Here is a 24,016-nt window from a genome sequence, read left to right as displayed (position 1 = left end):
TATTCACATACCGACACTTCTATTATAGAGTGAGCGAGTCAGTTTTACTGACATTTTCTTAATTTTGTTTTTCTCTGGTAATGTTAGATTAATTTTACCTAGAAATAATGATCTTAAGGATATTTCATAGGGTGACACGAGCCAATCACCCAGAAATAGAGTTTTCCTACGTCAAAATCCCTTTTTTGGTAGTCGTCGTTGACTCCTCAAAGAGTTACCTTTTCCATGTTCTATCCAGAGCTCCATGGTGACCAGACCAATGTCAAAGAATTCTCTTTTAGCTGGTCTTGTGCCATAATGATAAACATTATAACGCGATAGAGTATAAATACTCTGGATAAGAGAGCACTTTCTCTTATCTTCAGCAAATGCTTAACCCAGTTTACTCAAGTCAAAAAATGCAAGGAGAAGAAGTGGCTATGCACACATATGTGGTCACTTTGTTGATATACAACCAAAAATGGACCAAGAAGCCATCAGTTCTGTTGGTCAATGCAGGATGACCCCTTACCCAAATCCCATGTCTCCATCAGGGAAGTGGGAGGGTTTTGAGAACTCAACAGCAACTACCAAAAACAGGAAAGCCTATTTTTTTATGGTAGTCACTCTCAATCTCAAGGGTCAAGCCACAGTTTTCAAGGCTCCATTCCTTATTCCAAATACCTTTCAGTTTGTTAGCAAAGAACAAGAAACAAAGTGCGAACTTACATTTTTAGAGTGAAAGTCTGTGGTGACTTACCTAAGCAAGCTGGGTACGGTTGAAGTATTGTCAAACCTTCCCCAGTTATTACTTAGCATACCCGCCTGTTAGGAAGACCTGAGGTCAGTCTCTGTAGTGCCTATGCGTCAGGATTATCCATGCCACCTACCAATACACAGTGTAGCCAAATTCGTTCAAGCTCATAGCAAAGGTTGCTAGAGTACAGGCAGTCCCAGGTTATCAGTAGACTCGGTTAATGGTGATCCAGTTTTATGGCACTTGTCTAGCGTCATAACGCGCGAAGTTCCAGTTACCATAACATTCCTAAAGGAGGCGCTATTAATCCTTAAACGCCGAGCCTCTATTTACAAAAGTGTCTCGTATACCGGCGGCGTTCGGGAGTTAGCGCCCAAGCGGAAAAATAGTTTTTTTCAAAAAATCACAGCATGCTTAGTGTTTAAGATTAAGAGTTCATTTTTGGCTCCTTTTTTTTCATTGCCTGAAGTTTAGTATGCAACCATCAGAAATGAGAAAAAAATATCATTATCATATATAAATATTGGAATATATGACAGCACAAAAAAAAAATGTCATATATAATTGTATACAAATCGTGCTGTGAGCAAAACGGTTAAAGCTAATGAGTTATTTTTTTTTCTATTGTATTGTACACTAAATTGTGATGATTTTGGTATATAACAAATTGTAAAACGATCAAAGCAACAAAGAAAATATTATCACAAAATTATGCATGAATTCATAACGCGCGGATGTAACAACAAGTTTTTTTCAAAAATTCACCATAAATCGAAATATTGTGCTAGAGACTTCCTGTTTGTTGCAAAATGAAGATAAATGATTGAATGTTACTAGAATGTAAGATTTTTAGCTTACAATTGCATTTTTCGACCATTTCGGTCAAGTCAAAGTTGACCGCAGGTTTAAATTTTGGCACTTGTCGTGATTTATATGAAAATATTTCAAAACTGATAACAGCTACAACCACGAGTTATTTTTTGTTGTATTCTGCATGAAATAACGCACATTTTCATGTATAACACTTTATGTAAGACCTAATAGAAAATGGTGAAAAAATTACAAGGTGACTGAAGAAATTCTGAGATTTTCAGTAGAGTTACTGCACGGGGAGGGAAGGAAAAATGTTATTGTTATAATACAATTAAGTTTGTTCATACTTACCTGGCAGATATATATATAGCTGTATTCTCCGAAGTCCGACAGAATTTCAAAACTCGCGGCACACGCAGTGGGCGGCCAGGTGGTAGTACCCATTCCCGCCGCTGGGAGGCGGATATCAGGAACCATTCCCATTTTCTATTCATATTTTCTCAGTGCCACTGTCTCCTGAGGGGAGGTGGGTGGGCACTTAATTATATATATCTGCCAGGAAAGTATGAACAAACTTAATTGTATTATAACAATAACATTTTGTTCATGCAACTTACCTGACAGATATATATATAGCTGAATCCCACCTTCGGATGGTGGGAAGAGACAGAATAGGATTTGTAGGAAACTTAAATTAAGTAGATGATGTACACCTTGGTTCCTCACCTGTTAGCAAAGTAGACTCTGTGATTACTGTCACTTAAGCCTGCTTGTGCTTAATCAGAGTTGCCAGCCAGGTGGAGACCTGTAGTGCTGGTGCGCTCTGGATGCTCTGTCAACGGGGACGTGACCTCAACGTGACAAGACCATCGAGCCATACATATGAGGGCAACGAAGCAACTGACCACCACCTGACCAACTATCCAAGACCCCCTGAACACTAAACTAAGAGATGGGAGGTCTTCACACAAGACTCACCACAACAAAAAACACAACAACTAAAACACCTAAACCTAACCTAACTAAGGGATAGGGAGAGAGCTACCTTCAGCCCCCAAGACTGTGTCTGCAGAAACGTATGGCCCAAGAGAACAACAGTCCTCGTATATCGTTCTCACATCTCTTAAGTAGTGTGAGGCGAATACTGAATTGCTCCTCCAAAAGGTGGCGTCAAGGATGTCCTTGATCGACATGTTCCTTTGGAAGGCAAGCGAGGTTGCGACAGCTCTGACCTCCTGAGCTTTCACTCGCAAGAGGCTCAAATCGGTCTTCTGGTAAGACGAATGAGCCTCTTTTATCACGTCTCTCAGAAAGAAACCAAAGCCAAAAGCATTCTTGGATAATGGTAGATCGGGTCTTTTTACCGAACACCACAGATTATCTGAGGGACCTCGTACCTCCTTTGTCTTGCGAACATAAAACTTTAGAGCCCTGACGGGGCACAGGGCTCTCTCAGGTTCTTGGCCCACAAGGCTTGTCATACCCTTAATTTCGAAGCTCCTGGGCCAAGGGTTAGACGGGTTTTCATTTTTCGCTAAGAAAGTGGGACCCAAAGAGCAGACAGCATTGTCACCTTTGAAGCCCACCTGTTTACTAATGGCTTGAATTTTGCTAACTCTCTTCGCCGTCGCCAGAGCAGTTAGGAAAAGAGCCTTCTTCGTCAAGTTCCTAAGAGACGCTGCATGGAGAGGCTCGAAAGGACTCGACATCAAAAGTCTTAGAACTAAATCTAAGTTCCAAGAAGGAGGCCTCGCCTGAGGTATCTTGGTTGTCTCAAACGATCTCAAGAGATCGTGAAGATCTCTGTTGTCAGTAAGGTCTAGGCCTCTGTGTTGGAAGACTGCTGACAGCATACTTTTATATCCCTTGATGGTCGGGACTGCCAGCTTCTGCACATTCCTTAGGAATAGCAGGAAATCGGCTATCTGGCTCACAGAGGTAGTGGAAGAGGAAATTCCCTCCTTTCTACACCATGCCCTGAAGGAAGCCCACTTCGACTGGTAAACAGCTCTCAATGAAGCCCTCCTTGCGTTGGCGATCGCTTTCGCAACTGCTTTAAAAAAACCTCTCGCTCTGGCCAACTTTTCGATAGTCTGAACGCAGTCAGACCCCGAGCGGAGAGGTTTCGGTGATATCTTGCGAAGTGGGGCTGTCTGAGTAGATCTTTCCTCCAGGGCAACGTCCTTGGAAAGTCTACGAGGAAGGACATTACCTCCGTGAACCATTCTTTCGCGGGCCACATCGGGGCGACCAGGGTCAACCTCGTCCCCTCCGATGCCGCGAACTTCCTTATGACTTCCCCCATGATCTTGAATGGCGGGAAGGCATACAGGTCCAGGTTCGTCCAGTTCCAGAGCAGAGCGTCTATAGCGACTGCTCCCGGATCCAACACAGGGGAGCAATAAAGAGGCAACCTCTTCGTCCTCGACGTCGCAAATAGGTCGACTAAAGGATGTCCCCACAGTTTCCATAGTTCCCGACAGACGTCTTGGTGCAGAGTCCATTCCGTCGGCAGGATCTGATCCTGTCGGCTGAGAAGGTCTGCTCTGATGTTCTGGACTCCTGCGATAAATTCTCTCAGGATCCTGATTCGCCTTGCATCTGCCCACAGCAGAATCTCCCTCGCTAAGTAAAATAGAGGACGGGAGTGTGTACCTCCCTGATTCTTTAGGTACGCAAGGGCCGTGGTGTTGTCCAAGTTGACTTGGACAACTTTTTCTGCAACCTTTTGCTGGAAGAACTGTAGCGCCAGAAAAACCGCCGCTAGTTCCTTCACATTGATGTGCCAGGACACCTGTTCCCCCCTCCAGGCGCCTGACACTTCTTCCCCTCCCAGTGTTGCTCCCCATCCCGACACAGAGGCGTCGGAAAACAACACTAGGTCGGGGCTCAGAAGCTTTAGGGACAAACCCTCTCGAAACTTCCGAGGATCTAACCACCATCTTAGATGGTTTTTCACCGATTCGGTGATCATAAAGGTCACATCCAGATCCTCTTTGACTCTCCATTCTTCTGCCAGGAAAAACTGGAGAGGCCTGAGGTGTAGTCTCCCCAGGGAAACAAACTTTTCCAGCGAGGAAATGGTCCCCAGCAGACTCATCCACTCCCTCGCCGAGCAAGTTTCCTTCCCCAGGAAGGCCGAAACTCTCTCTAAGCCTTGCAGCTGTCGTTCCTGGGACGAAACGCCCGAAAAGCCCACTGAATCCATCTGAATCCCCAGATACACGATGGGACTGTGTTTGGGGTCAGATGCGACTTTTCGAGGTTGACCAGAAGTCCCAGGGACCTCGCCAAGGCTAACGTGAAGTGAAGGTCCTTCAGACACCTTTCTTCTGACGATGCTCTGACAAGCCAATCATCGAGATACAGGGATACTCTTATCCCTGCAGAATGTAACCATCTCGCTACGTTCTTCATGAGCATGGTAAATACCATCGGAGCCGTGCTTAAGCCGAAACAAAGGGCTCGGAATTGCCAAACTTTGTCTTTTAACACAAACCTCAGAAACTTTCTTGAAAGAGGGTGGATTGGAACGTGAAAGTATGCGTCCTGTAGGTCCAAGGACACCATCCAGTCGCCTGGTCTCAAGGCTCCTAGAACAGACTGAGGCGTTTCCATCTTGAATTTTTTCTTTTTTATGAAAAGATTCAGCCTGCTCACATCCAAGACTAGACGCCACCCCGACGACTGCTTTGGTACCAGGAAAAGCCTGTTGTAATATCCTGGTGACCCCAGGTCTAAGACCTGTTCCACCGCTCTTTTCTCGATCATTTGATCTAAAAGATCGAAAAGAATCTGACGTTTCTCCCCTTGATGTGACGGGGAAAGATCTCTGGGAGTTGTGGATAGAGGAGGAGGGTCCAAAAAGGGGATCTTGTACCCCTGTTCCACTATCTTGAGGGACCAAGCGTCTGTATCTCTCTCTCTCCACGCCCCCGCAAAGAACTTCAGCCTGGCTCCGACAGGCATCTGAAGGACTTGATTTTCACTTAGAAGATTTTGGCTTGAAAGAAGCTCTTCCTCTTGAAAGCCCTCTCCCTCGAGGAGCAGCTCTCGAGGGAGGAGCCCCACGAAAGGGTTTAACCTTCCTAGGTGGTCGTCCAAAAGAAGACGTAGTAGGGACTGCGGGACGTCTTGAAGACTGGGCCAAGAGGTCCTGGGTAGCCTTCTCCTGTAAGCTAACTGCCAGGTCCTTCACCATAGTCTGGGGGAAGAGATGGTTCGAAAGAGGCGCAAAGAGAAGCTCCGCTTTCTGGGTTGTAGAAACTGATCTAGCCGTAAAGTTGCAGAACAGCGCTCTCTTCTTAAGAAAAGCAGTGCCGAAGTGAGACACTAACTCTTCCGAACCATCCCTGACGGCCTTGTCCATGCAGGATAACACACTGGACAGCTCCCCCAGACTTAACGAGTCAGGACTCCTAGATTGAAGATCTAGGACTCCCAAGCACCAGTCTAGAAAGTTAAAGACTTCGAGAGTCCTTAACAGTCCTTTCATGTGATGGTCAATCTCCGTAGGCGTCCATGAAATCTTAGCAGTCGACAAAAGGGACCTCTTCTGAGCATCGACCAGACTAGCAAAGTCCCCTTGGGATGACAAAGGGATCTTAACTCCTACTTCTCCTTTGGTCTCATACCAGATGCCACCTTTCCCACTGAGTCTTGAAGGAGGAAGGGCGAAAGTCGACTTGCCCTGATCCTTCCGACGTTCCATCCAATCTTGCAACTTCTTAAAAGCCCTCTTGGTGGACAACGAAGTTTTCATTTCCACAAACTCCGGGACCTTGCAAGACTTTGATGACGAAAACTGAGAGGGTGGAGACCTGGGAGCTGCAGGCTGGAACTTGTCTCCAAAAGACGAGCGTAGCAGTCGTACCAGCACTTTATAGTCCGAAACAGACGAAACCGAAGGCTGCTCCTCCTCAACTGAGTCCGCCGGACTACTAAGCTCTCCTTCCTCCCTAAGAGGCAAGGGAGACTGCTCCTCTGGAGAGGGCGTGCGCCCAACGGGTCTAGCCTTCAACAAAGACCTTCGAGGTTTGGGTGTAGCAGCTTCTTCAATGCGACCGACCTTCTGTCGATCCTTAGCGCTTGAAGAACGAAGTGCGTCTTGACAGCGCTGAGCGTCAAGAGAGGCTACTCTAACTCGCTCTAGAGAAGCGTCCTTACGCTTCCCGCTAAAGCGTCCAGCTTTCGCTTTCCAAGCGTCCTTCTGGGCGCTCTCGAAAGCCTTCTCATAAGGCAAAGCGTCTATCAAAACGTCCCGACGAGCGTCCTCAAAAGCGTCCTGCCGAGCGTCCTCAAAAGCGTCCTCCAAGGCGTCCTGCCGAGCGTCCTCAAAGGCGTCCTGACGCGCGGCCTGATCAGGATGTAGAGAGGGAATAAAAGCGTCCTGTCCACGAGACTTCCTACAAGTAGAACGAGATCGAGGAAGCTCCGACGGAGAAGCAAGCGGAGACAGAGACGAACGAGGAGACGGAGAAGGGGACTGCTTCGTCCTCTTGACAGGCAGCCTGACGTCCTTCCTACGCTTAGGCTCGACTGCTGCTGGGCGAGTCTTCTGAGCCATTAAAGCTGACAATTGGTCTTGAAGAGACACAAGAATATTCTTCATTGGTGAAGAAACTAGAGGAGGTGAAGGGCTGAACCTGCGAGAAGACGAGGGGCGAGGGGACGCCTCCTTCCTTCTCACAGGTACAGCTACCTGCCTCTCCGAAGCGCAAAAGAAGCGCTTCTCAGCGTCATCCTCAGATGACGTCCTACCTCTCATCTGCGGAGGAAACGCGTCATACGACGCAGGTGAAGACCGTAACCATAACGGTGAGAGAGGACGTGAAGCATCCTCATTCGGAAAAGTCCTTTTCAAAGGACGTGAGTCTCTCCGAGCGCTCCACCCCTTGCGCGGGGAGGGCGCCTCGGAGGACGAAAAACAGTCCTTAAGGATGCGAGCCTGGGCACGCTCCTTAGCAGCCTGGGAACTAACAACAGGTCCTGCCGAAGGGACGCCAGATCGGTGGGGAGCCCCCGCAACCCTCTTGCGGCTTTCGACATACCCACTCCCTGAGTCCTGGGAGTCTGATAGAGGTCTAGGCCTAGAGGCATTATGGGGCCGATCTGACGCCCCCTCCACAACACTAGGGGCACGATCACACACTAATTGAGCCGGTTTCCAAGGCCAACACTTTAGATTCTAGAGTGCGTAACGACTCTAGAATCAGAGAAAGGGCATTACCTTCTCCAGACACAGAATCAGGGCCCACAGGCAACAACACAGGATTAGGTGAAACAAATTCTACTGGTGTTAATACAGGTGAAATGGTACTTCCCTTACCTTTTGAAGAACCGCTCTTGGAGGAAGCCCTCCTGATCCTATCGTGTTCCAATTTACGCCGATAAGAATCATACACTTTCCATCCATCATCGGTCAAACCTTCGCATTCATTGCACCGATCATCCAATAAACATACATGCCCCCTACACCCCATACATACTGTGTGGGGATCTACCGATGATTTAGGTAGCCTCACCTTGCAATCACTCTTCACACACACTCTGAAACTCACTGAACTTGATCCAGACATCACGTTCACAGAAAAGCCAATCCAAAATAAAAAAAACAGTCCACTATCGCGTATGCCAATCCAACAATCCAGAATCAATAACCAAAAGTCAATTCAGATACTTAGAACGAGTCAATCCAAAAAATCCTAGGCGGAGGTCTGTAAACAGTTGTTTACCGACCGGCGACAGAAAAAATATGAATAGAAAATGGGAATGGTTCCTGATATCCGCCTCCCAGCGGCGGGAATGGGTACTACCACCTGGCCGCCCACTGCGTGTGCCGCGAGTTTTGAAATTCTGTCGGACTTCGGAGAATACAGCTATATATATATCTGTCAGGTAAGTTGCATGAACAAAAGTTTTTTTTTAAAAATCACCATAAATCGAAATATTGTGCTAGATGCTTTCTGTTTGTTGCAAAATGAAGGTAAATGATTGAATGTTACTAGAATGTAAGGGTTTTAGCTTACAATTGCATTTTTCGACCATTTGGTTGAGTCAAAGTTGACCATAGGTCTCCGACGATGCGTTGCTGATGCTTTGTATTGAGAGAAGAAAGAAATTCGCGCATGCGCGGCTGGGTAACACTTGTAAATAAAACAACAGCGTGATCCGTGAACTCCCAGCATCCTCAAGGGGCATGATTTAAAATCTTTTGCAAACTAGGCCAATAACTATTTTTCCACAAATATTTATAAAAACTTTTTGTAGTCGACGTACCGTATGTCCACTTGGCACCCAACAGACAATTTTAGTCGACGTACAATACGTCCAGTCGGCGTTTAAGGGTTAACTGGTTATCGGTGCTAACCATATATCAGCCTTGGAGGAATAATGGTTAGGAGACGCCACGCATGGGCCAGACCATTCAGTAAAGTGAAGCCAGTTTACCACATAGCAGCCACGCTCAGAGATGGCAAAACAGAGACCAAACCATAAGGATTAATAGAAATGCTTCGGTCATTTTTCACATCTTTTATTTTCATAAAGATGCGTCTTTTCATGGCATAAATGGAGGCGAAAAGTGATAGACATTTTACCATTCTTTTAAAGAACATAGTTATTTATTTAATCATACATAATACCTTACTTTATTACTCAGAGATGCGATACAAACTTTTTCATTATTTTATATACGTACATATAGCCTATTACTGGCCCAAATTTAAAGCTATTCTCTTTATGTCTGCTAATTCTTTAGTCCTTACTGTTTGTTATCGCCTACTATTAGGAATTATTGACTGCTAAAATGAGTTAGCTTAGTATATATCTGGTGACTCTTTCTTGCGACCTGTGATTGTAGTTTAGCAGTAATCTGCTTACCAGCATAATTATATCTAACTTGCAAATATTTTTCAGTTATTGCTTTAATCAATGAGTGCAAGTGGATTGTCCAGTGGTTGTGTATCATACGTGTGATAACCAAACTCAGAAAATATTGTTTTGTCTCTGTAAGCTGCCAATACTGAACTAATTTATGGAAGTCAACTCTCCCCAGTGCTTTCTTGCAGGACAACATTTCCCTCATATTTTTTTTCACATGTATTGCATATATCAATCTCATCATTCGATGGATACACCAATTTTCCTTTGGTTTTTAATTTGATGCAGGTGCAAATAAGATTAGCTACTGTTAATGTTAATGCATCAATGCAGACCTCACACTGTAAAGACTTTTTTAACTTAAAAACAACAAAGCCTGCAATATAAGCTACTATTTTATTTGAACATTTTGACAAGTGGTAATGGTTTGGAATATAATCATAGTCATCTTCCTTGTCATCTGAATATGCTTCTTGAACTTCTAAAATTTGATGTCTTGAAACAAAAACATTTATATTCCTTACTGCAACCTGCTCTTTTATGCTGCTTGAAGCAGTTAATATGGGCACCGACTCTGATGGCAAGCAGTTGCCACGAATGATATCCTTTAAGTCATTATGTACAAGTAGCCTTTTGTAAGCAGCAGAGAATTGTCTCACTGTTGGATTATCATTATGGCCTCCCATACTTCTTACTTGACCAAAGAATAGTTCAATATGATCCTGACTGAATTTGTAGGTCATCAAAAATTGTAAAGGCCCACCATCTGATGCAATACAGGTTTTGTACAGAATCTGAAGACTTCGTATGCAAAAGAGAAAGCCAATGAAACCAGTTTTTTTTATTTTATTTTAAGATGTCTTTACCATCCTGAAGTCTCAAAGATCTGATAAGTATGTTTCTGCTTTTATTGGAAAATCTTTAATATCTTGCATTATTCTTCTGAATTGGGCTTTTAAATCCTTTGGCATTTAGATTTAGAGAATTTGATATGTCAAATAAGGTGTTGAATACCATAATGAATTCAATAGCTTCTTCACTTCCCTCAAATTCATTTATTTTTTCATCAAGGCATTATAGTTTCAGTAAATGTGTTAACTGTCTAGGGATAAAATAGAGTACGAAATTATGTGTCTGTACCGTAAGCAGAAGAGTACGCATCCAAGAAAACTAAATGAACAAATTAAAATAACATAGAGTATCAAAAATAAAAAGTGTGACACCTTAGTCATCGCAAGGTCGCATACCTAAGGTCTCCCTAGGGATTCAGTTGCCAGTCCCAATATGGCAGCCAGCGACCTGAGTGGCTTCACTTATCCCGCAGCAAGGCATCTCCTACCATTATTCCTCAAGATATCAGTGCCATATATCAACAAGTTTCAGTTAATGGGGGTTTTTGCTTATCAGCACCCTGCCGAGAGCAGAAACCCTGCTGATAACCAGGGACTGCCTGTATAGGAAAAAACGGATCTTCTGGGATGTTTGCCGTGACCTCTAGGTAAACCTTAAGTGCTTGAACTAGGCATAATGTTTTATCTGCTAAATTTAATTTACTTGATCTAGCTTTCATTCTTAAAGGATTCTGATCCTTGGCCAGGAATGACAGGCTAGAGGACAATAATAATCGATGGTCAGACATTTGCATGATGTATTGTCTCCTTAAGAGAGCCCAGTTTCCTAAGACAATCTTCTGATGCTAATGCAATCAAGAAAACTGCCTATTGTAGCCTGTGAATTGTGGGTGTATCAGGTCTGCTGAATTGAGGCGTTGATGGAAGTCTAAGCACCTTGTTGAGGGACCAAGTAATTGGAACCTTTCATGAGTGGGTCTTTGTAGTGCAAAGGACTGGAGAAGGGAAGTGACAATTTCTATATTAGAGCCAATCCCGAATGCATAAAAGCATTGGTTCCATTAATGCTGACTTTTATGCCATGATTGTTGTAACTGCAAGGCGTTTGTCTTTGAAAGGGATAACAAAATTTAAGTATTTCCAAGAAAAATTAAGTGTTTCCCTAAAAATTCTGACTGGGCTCTCTCGGTATAGATATAATCTAACTATACCTTCCATATGGAGGTAATTTTCATGGTAGATAATATTGGAAAAATTCACCCATAAAGGTCTTTGCTCAGAAAGAAGGATCCATAAACAACTTTCCCTCCTACTGCCTGGGACCAATGCCAGATAAGCCAATTTGGGGCTATTAAGTAAGCTGTTCCTTTGAAGGTGAGGAGTTTGTCAACACCTTCGAAATCTGGAACAATGGAAGAAAAAGATATATCATACTCCATTTGTTCCAGTCTTGTAGGAAGGCATCTCTTGCTGCTGCTTGCCTGGCAGCTTGTGATTCTCATATGTGGCAAACAGGTCCACTTCCAGTGGTGGAAGTATGTTGGCTATTGTCTGAAAAGAGTGGTTGTCTAACATCCACTCTGTTGTAGCTGTCGTTTTCCTTGATAGGGAGTCCACTATTACATTGAGAAATCCCATGAGGTGAATTGCAGACATGTGCCACTTCCTTGCTTGCACTATTGAAGGATGGCTAGCATCATCATACTGAGAGGAGGTGAAAGTGATCCCGACCTCATGATGTAGGACATTGCAGTCATATTGTCTAGAACCAACCAAATGTGTCCCTCTTCTGGAGGTTTTCGAGTTTTTTGAGACAAAAGACAGCCATCAGCTCCAGGATATTGACATGACAATTCCCTGGCGTAGTTGAACACCTCCCTGCCACCTGATGATCCTCCCATAGTCCTCCCAACCTGTCAATGAGGCATCTGTGTGTATTGTCACTCATACGGACTGAGGAGTTAAGGTGGCGACCTGTTTCGCCAGAGATTCCTTCCGGTACCAAGGCTGAAGTATCTCCCCAACTTTTTTAATCTTTTGATGAGGTCGGTCTCACATCTTGTTTTTTGCATGCAACAGCCAGAATTTGTTCACATTCTTTTGTTGCAATGTGAGTATTGGTTCTATTATCAATACGAATTTCAAAAAGGCCCACAATACATTCTAACTGCCGTTTGGAAACTCTGGGTTGTGCAAGGCACATTTTGAGGACTTGCTTTATTCTGTTTTGAGTATGATTAGAAGACTACAGGCTGTGAAAAGTATTCCAACACAGTCCCAGCCACTAAAAGCATCTGCTGGGTGTGAGGTGGGACTTTCCCAATTAGTCATAAAACCTTTTGGCTGTAGTAATCTGTTGACCAGTACTCTTAGGTTTTTCAAGCAAACTTTTCTTGTAGGCCCCCAGATTGACCAGCTGTCTAGGTAGGCTATTAGTTGTAGTCCTGATTTCTTGAACAACTATCATTCCTAATGCTGTAAAATTTCTTGGGACAATGTTTAGCCCAAAGGACATGACTTTGAACCTGTACATATCTTTTCCTATTTGGAACCCTAGGAAGGGGCAGAAGGGAATGGTGACAGGGATATGCCAGGATGCATCTTTCAGATCTATAGCTGTCCAAGTCCCTTTTGGAATGATTGAACGTACTAGGGCAACAGCCAGAAAATTTGGCAAACAATGTGGGCGTTCAATATTGATGTCAGGGACCATTTTTTGTTTGAAGAATCCTTTCTGGGGACACTTGAAGAAATGCGCTCGATGACAAATATAAGCACGTTTCCTTTCGGCTACCATTAACGGGGCCTTTCTGCATGTAACCTTCCAGAAAGGGGTCTTAATTTTGGAAGAACCCCTTTAGAGGAGGGGGGAGGATGAAACAGTTTCCACCCCAGTCTACCTGTGGTGTCATCAAAGGCGACCCCCAACCATACCATTCTTATTGGCATCTACCTCCTTCTCTGCCTTTGACCTTGAGAGGCATTCCAGGTGTTGCTTTTCTTTTTCCTATAAGAGGGTCTTTGGGCCTTGTGAAAAAGATTGCCTTGCTGTTGTTGTTGACCCCTTGTGAGTAGGCATCCTTCTAACCACCTACCTGTCTTTTAGGAAAAACTTTTGGGGTGACTGAAGGCTATCAAAGATAAATAAAACATTTATGTCATAACACAAATGTTCTCAAAATATCTTCAATATAACAAATGTAAAATATTTCAGAACAAAATGTAGCTGGCCCCTCTCTCTCTCTCTGAAGGGTCACATAAAATAGCCAATGACATAGCAGAGAAAAAGGTGTGAAGCACATCTACTGCAATTTGCATCTGTCCCAGAGGAACGTGAACATGGGAATCCGGGAAGGCTGTCTAAAAACATTGATGCTCACAAGACTACTGGGCTGGAAAAATATGAGACAAACCTCGACTTAGATAAAAAAATAAATAAATAAAAAATAAATAAATAAATAAAAAAACAGCTTGGGGGAGGAAAGCAAAATGAAAGTCAACTCTCCAAGGCGGTTAAATAAAGACTGATGAGTCACAAGGTTCCAAGCCCAGTCGGTGACCACCTTCCACCTTGTATACGCATGAGTTGCCAGAGGCCATTTTTTAACCAGCCATTTAACCAGCCAGATGCCATTTTTTAACAATAGGATAATGTTCTAGTGCCAGCTCCCAGCTGGCACAGGAACATTTATCCTATTGTTAAGACCACAGGTTTGTTAGCTATGAAAAATACAAATTGACTTAAAATGTCATATTTTTTTGTCTTTACAAACCTTTTTGGGTCGGGTAGGGAGAAGTTTTTAGTTTTTGTTTCCTGAATTCCCCTTTTTCCCAAAAGAGAGTACTCTTGTATATTTCTGTTGGAGGGATTGCGAGTTAAGTTGTTAAGTTTTTTTTACCACAACAAACTTCTCAAATAGGTCCTTACAGAAGGGGTTTCCATTTGCACTTTAATGCACCACTCTAAAAAGTCATAGAATGCTTGCCATAGGGTTCTCTTAAGATTTTTGGCCACAAAAGCAAAATCTGTTCAGGAACATTTTGGAAGCTTGTTGGTGGCAACTTCCAGCAACATGGTAGAGGTTATAGTAATGTACTAAATAGGCGGATCCTAGTATGAAATTCTGCTGAGGTTGTTGCCTCTTGAGACTTTTCTCATAGCGGTCCTAAATTGCTGCACTGCTATATTAAAGGGAGCTTTTCCCCTTTAGAAGAGCACTGTAGCATTGCCAGTTCCTTGGAGTTTTCTACAACTGGGATGACCATGGCAAATGGTTCTAATTTTGCCATTGTCTCTGGTCTCTTAGTCACTACAAACTTCTGAAAATTTGTCTTTACAAGATTAATATTTTGAAAGTGAAGGGACAGAAGACTGGGGCTACTTAGTGAGCAACTTGGGTCCTGGTAAAGAGTGTCTTCTATAGCTTTAATGATACATACAGACACAGGTAAGAAGACTGTCTTTTAGTGGTCTTTCACATGTACAGCTTCGATCATAGTTTTTCTCTCATTAATTAGACATTTACTATAGGGAGAGAAAATGCGCATTGAGGCATGTCACCAAGGATTATTATCATCAGGGATGAGTGTTGGAGCCCCTATCATGTTTTGATCTGAAGTTTTGCATTCTGAACTGACCATTTAGTTGTTTCCAGTCGTAATTCCAACATTAGACCTTGCTTGGACAGCAGTTGCATCTCCTCTCACTTTTATGCACAGGTTACAGGTTTGCAGTACTTTTACACTTTGGAGTGTATACTTGATAGGTTCAACAACTGAACTGTAACTGCCTGTTAACCAAGCAGCAGAAATCCTGGGCAAGTTACAATACCCCTCTGAAATGTAGTCATTTCAGTCGGAGTCAGATGGATCCTAGTATCTCTTTTGGGGGAAAGATCATCTTTTGAATCGATAGCTGCATGGGGAACAGAACTCCTTCTAGAAGGTCTCTCCCCTGATCCTTCTGGGTTCAGCAGGGCCATTTCAGTGGCAATGCCCACTTCATATTACAAAGTAAGAATGTCACCTCCACGTAAAGATTCCTCTACTTCCTCCGCGAGGTTAACGTGGGAGGTACTGGGGATTAATGTTACTGAAAGGGTTAAAAATCTGTTGCCGGAGTTCTGCCAGAAAGATATAATCTCCCCCTTCCTCACCCCTACTGAACCCTAGGACTCACCGATACATGTTAAAATGAGCTGTTTTGTCCTTAAAACTTGCTGCCAGTAGCATACAACAAGTTTTGTGCATATCTGTTGACCAAGAAAATTTTAATTGATTCTTACAAGGACTATGCTCGTGGCAGGTGGCAAAAAGTGAACCGAGCAATTTGCTACGGAACACTTGAACTGAGGGTCTTGCATAATGGCAGCCTATAGTGATATAAAGCAGTTACTAGAAGCTAGTCAGTATTAAATTATTAATGAGGGACACCTCTGTAATTCCTCACATGGTTTCCATATTTGTAATAAATTCTAATTTAAGCCCTTTGAGGCTTAAGCTAGTTTTGATGGCCGTATATGGCTGTATTAGTCCTTTGGCACTGGCTAAGTGAAATTTTAATTTTAATTGCTATACCAATCAGAATAATCTGTTTTACATGACTATAGGTTAATGCTTCTATAATAACGTACATTAAACTAGGAATAGTAGAGGATTTCTTAGAGAGTTCCTGCTAAACCTATTCCAGATTTCACTGACTATTATAGGCTATTGCAGACATTATCTGAAAGGATTATATACATAATAATAATAATAATAATAATTGTGGACATTTCTTTAGATAAAACTTCTAAATAGAATTATAAATTCTTCAAAACAATTTGTGCTTTTACAAATTACGATCATAAATCATGAGAATTACCGTGTGCTCATGAAAAAGCTGGTTCACAGCGTTTCACATACATTATAACATTGTTCCACAGTTTAAACTAAAAATTTTTAACTGGAACTTAAAATTATGCACTTAGCTTTCAACCGAGATGTTTCCATGACCGTCAGTAATGAAATCACAGCAATGAAGATCTTAAATCACGGAGCAAAGGTTTCAGTACACTTTACATAGACGACCAGAATAAGTAATGGCTTCTTGGTAAGTTTATGTTCGTACGAAAACAATATGATGGCGTATATGCGCACAGCCACTTCTTGTGGTTACTGACATGGGTAAACTGGGCTCAGGATTCGCTGAGAATAAGAGAGTTCCCTATTATCCTGAGTACATTTATACCCTATCACATGTTATAATGTTTATCATTCTGACACAATACCTGCCCATAAAACCAGCTGAAAGAGAATTCTTTGACATTAGTCTAGTCACCATGGAGCTCTGGATAGACCAAGGAAAAGTTAACTACTTGAGGATGAGACAGCGACTACACTAAAAAAAAACACCAAGTAGGATGACATTGTATGTCATCTGGTCATTTAAATAACCTACCCAAGGATGTAGGATTGCTAGGTTGAGAATGAATTATGATGTGACATCTGTACTGGTATCAGCTTCAAGTTAGTGAATGAGACAAGGGTGAAAAGTTCCATCCACTTGAGAATGGTAAAGGAATTAGAAAACCAACCTGAAGGACTGACGAGTATTCTGAATTAGAAAACTAATCTGAGTGCCTAACTGAAGGACTGACGAGTATTCTGACTGGTGGACTCTTGACACATGATTTAAGAGAATGTGAGGTTAATGAGATAAATGTCGGTCAACTGAGGCAGGCAGTAAGTTATTAGATTAAGTTTACAGAGAATATTACTTCCCCTCAAACTGTTACTACAAAACCAAACACAAATCATGTTGAGGTAGAAGAAAGCAAAGGTGTATTAACACATACAATCATATTGCACTCTTAACCATGGTAAGAACTAAGTCCCTTCCTTGGAGAGAAATGTTACCTCTTTTTAACTCGTTTTTGCAAGAACCATATTGCGTGAAACACCCCTTGGTAGTCAAGTCCTGCAAATACCTTTTCAAAATCCTAACTAGCCAAGATATTTGAGGGATAATCGAGTGCCTGAATCTGAATCTTAGTAGTAATCAATTTCTTACAAAAAGGAGGCCTTTTCTGTTAAAAAAGAACTTCATTAACCCATATAATTTCTAGAACAGCTTGGCCACCACAAATACCATCAAAGAAAATTTAACAGATAATTTTTGCAATAATTCCTCTACAGGCAGTTCAAAGTGCCCTTTACACTGCTACAGAGAATGATACACATCCCACTTAAGAAAGTTCAGTGCTAGTTAGAATTAAATTTGTTAAAATTCTGAAAAAGGGAAGTTATCTTTGATGAATCTCAGATATAGCTTTTTCCTAACAGCACTAGCCATCAGGAAACCCATCTAGTCTATTAACATTTGAAAACTGACAAAAATATCATCTAGCAACACTTGACAAATGTTTCTCTTTTGAAAGGAAGACTGTATGTGTAGGTCTACTGATCTCGCGGAATGTGCTGAGCTATAGTTCACTGATGAAACTGGGCCATAATTGGACCCCAAGTAAAGAGTAGTCTACAGCATACCTGGCATGATACACTCATTGTAAATAGTATTGTGGGTTATCAAAGGCACTCCTTTGGGACACACCTATTGTGCTACAAAATATTTTACATTATATTTGTTCAAACAAAAATTTCAAAATAATTTTAATTACCCAAAACTATAATTTAGATTTTATTTACAATACTCTGCATGGAATGTACAGCATTGGGTGAAGATAGTCATCCTTTCTGGTAAGCATCAATGAGTAAGGCTGGGAAATGCAACACCAGCACAGCTATACTTTTTTCTATAAAAGTAGGGTTGTCCCTTGTCACACTCAAATAAGGGTTAAGTATGGTTATGAGAATGTGAAAAACTCAAAAATTAATCCTAACCCTGTGGCCCTACAGTGGTGCTGTCATTCAACAATACAACCAAGTGGCCTATCAACTGGTCTCAGAATGCTTGTAGTATCAAAAGCACCGTGACCACCTCATGAACATTAGGCGTAGGTGAGAACCCTCTTAAGTCCAGACACCAAAAATAAAATCCACTCAGGAGTGCACCATCTCTCCATAAATGCACACAGCAGAAGAAACTCTCTGGTGAGGATGGGATAAAAAAACTCCCACAAGGTTCCCATTATCTAATCACCAAGTGAGGTCTTTCTTTACTGCCCTGTTCAGAGGGACAAGAAACACCGAAGGGTAAATGACAGATGGCCAGTGTTGCTTCACATACATTGAAGCAAAAGCACATTGATATATCCACTGGACACAAGTTTCTCCACAGACAAGTGGCAGGGAAACACGGGCAAAGGATTATTTTACTGAGTTTTTTGAGCTGACTGACAGTATCAGTCAACAACCAAGGTACTTCATCTGCTGTTTTATTAGATCACAACAAAGGAAGAAAACTCAATCCAACTCAGGTAACTACATCTTGCAGACAGCCCAAGTCATCCCATTAAGATACCGTAACAGAGAGACTCTTGAGTGAATGGTCCAACACTGACATTACCAAAAACATTCATGAGAACACCTGTGGGGTGGGGCAGCCAACAATCTGAAACAAGTGCTTTGACTGATAGACTGTCCACTGCAGCAAGGCAGAGATACCTCTGAGAGCTCTAGGAAAATTGCCACTGGGAACACTGCCCATTGCCCATGTATGAACATTGCCCCTGGGAACACTACCAAGATGTTTTCAGGTGTTACTGGTACAGGGTAAAGCTGGTTCAGTTCGCCTGTAAAATCATATTGAAGAAACTTTTCTCCCATGTCGAGAACTGCAAATTCTTGTGGTGTGGCGTATCCTGTATGTGACATCGGAACAGCCAGAAAATGAGAAGTTTTCTACCTCCATTTTTGAACATTTCTGCAAATGCTATTTACAGAAGGTAATTGAGAAAGTGTAGCTTCAGCCAAGGTTGCAGCCGCTTGTGATACTAGTACATGACTCAACTGATGAGATGTTGCAGAAATGGCTTTTAAAGTTGCTTGAACACTTTTGGCTTCAACTATATCCTTGGTCATAAAGTGGCAGTGCTCATTAACATACATTAAAATTTCAACATTTTCTATCAATGCGTTTGTGTGCAATCATGCTTTGCATTTCTTTTACTTTCTTTGAGGACATTCCCAATAAATAATTGCAGTTCATCGACAAGTATATCTCTTCCACGTTCACTTTTCATCACATGGGCCATTATGGGTCTTAACTTGAGCCGTTCCGATATAAAACAAGAAATGAGTAAGTAATATTATGTCTTAGCTTACATTTAAAATACTATTAAACTAGTTTCTCGTCTCAGAATCATCATCGATAAATAATTGTAAATGGTTTTAAAAGACAGTTTCATATTTTAAATACAGGCAGTCCCCGGGTTACGACGGGTTCAGCTTACGACGTTCCGAGGTTAAGGCACTTTTCAATTATATTCATCAGAAATTATTTCCAGGGTTGCGACGCCTACAACACTGATCAGGCAGAGGAAATACGACACCAAAAATGCAAAATAATCAATATTTGAAGGTTTTTTATGAAAAAATGCAATAAGAATGCAGTTTACATAGTTTTAATGCATCCAAAGCATTAAAAGTAAGGTTTTCTATGGATTTTTGACGATGTTCTGGCTTACGACAATTTTCGGGTTACAACACGTCTCAAGAATGGAACCCCCGTCGTAACCCGGGGACTGCTTGTACCAGTTTTCAGTTTACAAAACATCAGTGACAAATGGTTGTAAACGGCTGTAAAAGGCAATTTCATATTTTTAAAAATAAACTCGGTTTTGTTTCTAAATACAGTAATATCATTCAAATGAATCTTTACTAAGAATTTATTTCTATATATTGTATTATTCTTATATACATCTCTAATTTCATTTATAAGAGCTAGGGAGTGTTCCCGGTGGGAATTTTCTGTGCACGACCTCTGAGAGTCCTAATGAATAGTACGTAGAAACAGGCATTCCTCAGATCCATCAAAAGGATGAAGTCGACCTCTTTGATAAAAGTCAACACAGAGCATGGGATTTCTATCTAAACAGAGAAGTGTTCAATGCAATGGCTGGTCTCCAGCAGTCTCCTAGTACAATGACTAGTAAAGAAGACATTGGAGAAGTCATCTAAAACTTCCAATGTCCTTTTCCAGCATTGTCCAAACCTCAATCAATAGAGTGAGAGATTGGGACAATCCTGGAAAATATGAAGGAAATATGATTAGGTTTATGGAAAAGGTGGAGGGGAGGGGAAGGAAATCTAAAAGGGAAATCTGTAACCATCCTGAAGGGCAGCAACTGCACAAGGCTCTGCCCAACATTCTTGCAATATAAAGGCACGACTGGCATACCCAGCATGCAGTAGCAGGAAAGGACTGCCAACAACCACATCCTCCTCCCTTTTCCATTCCCTTGTCTTCCTTCTTGACTAAAACCTGGATGGGAGACAGAAAAGGTTTTCCAAACCCCTCATCAAAGAAGGAGACTCATGGAAAACTGAACAGGCCATGGAAAAGGTCTTGCTTTTTCACTGGCCCAGTGCTGATGGCATAATCACCCCCTAGAGGCTTGGCTGCAGTTCCTTTCACAGGTAGTGAAGGGGACTGCCCAGTAATAAAAGGAATATCATGGTCATCTGTTCTCCATTTTTTCACTGCCAATTCAACCTTACTCTTAAAAAAAATAAAGACAAGCCCAACAAATCCGTTCCCGAGTGAGCTCTCTCTCATAATATTGGAGAAGAAAATCCATTTCCTTCCCCTTGACCCCCAACAACCTTTGGAACTGCTTTATTCTCCTCCAAACAGACCCCAGAAACTGCAAATCTGACATCTTGTTGCTACAAGGCTAAACACTATGTAGCCTATAGCAAAACCATGACAACCAACACCATGGCTCTGACTTCAGAATAGTAGAAAGCAAAATTCTCACCCTTTCATACAAAGCCATTCCAACCCAAGACTGTTTGTTAGTCTAGGCTGATGGGTCCACCTGTAGGGGTCATGTCTCAGCATCCTCCAAGATGTTGGACTTAACTGCTATGTCAGAGGTGGGGGATGAGCCCAGCAGAGCAACTAAGGGACAGAGATCTGTCCAACCAAGAGACCAGAGAATCAACTTATTCCAGGAAGCACCATACAACCAGGTACCTGGGCCACTGAAAGAATGACACTGACTCCACTGTTAGACCTAATATGCACTCAATATGGGACACCAGGTGCTGAGGAGTAACATGGTTGGTTGTTTGAGATCAGTGTTCAATAAACTTGCAAAACTGCCACTCCAACTTCGTATATTTGTGATTCAACCAGCATGGTATACTATTCACGTCCTAAAAACTCAAGACAGCACAAGATGAATTCTCTACCAGTCATCTGATCCTGCATATGGGATTGCGAGATGTCCCAAATGAGTCCCAAACACTGACTAACAGTCTGAAGGCAAGGAAGGTCAAATATAATCCCCATTACTGTCCTCATGCCTGAAATAAAAGCAGCACCAGCCAGGCTAGAACCACTGCCCAATCAAGGCTTACAAGAGTACTGACCATGCAGAGCAGCACTGCACACGGTGAAGCTGAACAGCACTAAAAAGGAGAGCAATACTGAGCATTGCATGAGACACAGCAATCCTGGAAAGCGCATGCTCCAACTCAGCCAAACAGCTTAAGGCAGTGCTACACACACACAGAAATATGACCTACCTCACCAGGATCAGGGGGGAACTGAATGTACATTCAGCAGTCCCAGGACTTACAGAAATTGTTTCAAGGAACTATGATGGCCTATAATCTAGGGAAGTGGAGCTCTTTCCTATGTTATTTTCACAGAAAACAGCAAGGGGAGAGTCAAGGTCAGTCATCCTCTCTTGATGAGTGCATGCAGGCTACCAGGCCTGATTGTGGTCACACACCAGGGACTGAGCGTAAGCAAACCCATGCAATGATGATTGATCACAAGTGGACTGATGTACTGAACCATCTCCACCACCCACAACTACCTACCTGCATGAGCAGGTACTAGGATCACTGTCACTCTTAACAGGAGAGCAATGGCTATGAGAAGACTTCTAGGCCTTCTTGTGGAGGGCTGCCCTCTGAACCTTCTTCCTATGCTTTTGCTGATTCATAGATTAAGCAGAGGAAGAATCCCAACTGACCAGGGAAGGCCACCTGCCTTCAACACCTTTATCTTCTGGTAAAGGCATGTGTTTCAGCAACAACTACACAAAAAATGATCATCATCTGGTCCATCTGCATTCTCCTTGAGGCAAGTCAACACACCATCCTGGGATAAGCAGTAAGGTTTTAAGGTAGGTCACGGCAGAGAAGAAGTGTTGGTGGTGTGTTTGAAAGAAATATTCAGAACTTCCTCACCTTCTCATCCTTGGTTTGTATGTCTTCTGTGGGCAGGCAATAACGAGATATGCTCCAAGACATTGCAGGATGGTATGCACCTCCGTAAATCATAAACACAGAACACTGACCATGTTTTCTAGGAAGGATTATTCAAGTACCATCATTCTAATACAAATGTAATGAGCAAAATCCTAACACAAACGACAGTAGCACTAAGACAAAGAATTCTCAAGTGAGCTCCAGCAAAAGCCATGATGAGAGAGAGGGTCAGTAGGTATGTCTCTACAGCAAGATCACCATTGAAAAATTAGCGCTCATACTAAGTGAGTGGGTGAGTCTGCCTCTAATTAACTACCTTGTTACCAAGCTTCAATGTCTGAACCAGCTTTTAGTGTAGGTAATCCATATAAAAGACAAAGAATTGTATCCTCATATGAACAAATGGAAGATAAACAGACAACTGCTTTGAGCATATATCTCTATACATTGGATGTACAAATCTTGAGCATCTTATAAAGTCATGAACTCATATTTGAAATTCAATTATCAGCTTAGGCTTATATATCTAACCATTTTCAACATGTATACTATTTTAATTGAAGTTATGGCACCAAGAATCTCAGTAAAATATCTCATCTACATCTAGATGAACATTTTCTTCCATTAAAGGTCTAAATCAGGGAAAATTAAAAGTACTGCACTATACTGTACCTTAATTAATGAAACTTCCGAGAATGCATCTGACACCACAACAACTTTAAAATGGGTTTCACTCTTCGGTGGAACATTATGCATGTATGACTCATTAATGATTTCTAGGTAAGAGGGCTTGAGAGCAGATTCTATTTTGCTTTTGATGGATAATTCGACTGGTCCCACTGTTGATAAGAAAAATCAATAAAACTTCATAAGGCCAAATAAAAAAACATTTATTTGCCTCATAACTAATTATACAAGACTGGATGCTGGATGAATAAAGAACAAAACAGAACTATTATTCAAAGAAAAAGATATGATGAGAAGAAATTTGTTGGAGGTAGCTTGCATAAGTTTTAGTAAACAGAAAACTTTAATATTAGTCAGAGCGGATATAAGTTAGACCCTTTATTCCATCACATTGGTTCCCTACAGTACTAATTCGGAGAGGCTTTAAATGATCTATCATCAAATCGTTGAATAGTTCTCTCTATGTATTTTAACTTTACTGAATTGCTGATTTGACCATTTGTTTATGATCTAAACAACCTAATTTTAACTTTGACAACTGTCCTTTTAATTTCTTTTGCAGTGAGAAAAATTTTTTTATGATTTCTATGTAGTATGTGCTTACTACAGGCAGTCCCCGGTTATCGGCGATCCGGTTTTATGGGGCTTGTCAAGCGCCATAAAA

The 24,016-nt window shown here is 42.0% G+C and overlaps 1 protein-coding gene across 1 annotated transcript in view; it reads right to left on the bottom strand.

Moving 5' to 3' along the window:
• The window catches only part of LOC135213202 (bolA-like protein DDB_G0274169), a 36,311-nt gene extending 12,780 nt beyond the window's left edge, over positions 1-23,531 (bottom strand). The window contains exon 1 of the mRNA XM_064247175.1: positions 23,338-23,531. Coding sequence (XP_064103245.1) covers positions 23,338-23,421 — 84 coding nt within the window. The 5' untranslated portion in view covers positions 23,422-23,531. The remainder of the gene's footprint in view (positions 1-23,337) is intronic.
• Positions 23,532-24,016: the final 485 nt, after the last annotated feature.

The sequence above is a fragment of the Macrobrachium nipponense genome, chromosome 42 (genome assembly GCF_015104395.2).
Source record: "Macrobrachium nipponense isolate FS-2020 chromosome 42, ASM1510439v2, whole genome shotgun sequence".
NCBI classification, from domain to species: domain Eukaryota; kingdom Metazoa; phylum Arthropoda; class Malacostraca; order Decapoda; family Palaemonidae; genus Macrobrachium; species Macrobrachium nipponense.
The sequence above is the reverse complement of the archived record's forward strand: the minus strand, read 5'-3'. Positions and strand labels throughout refer to the sequence as shown.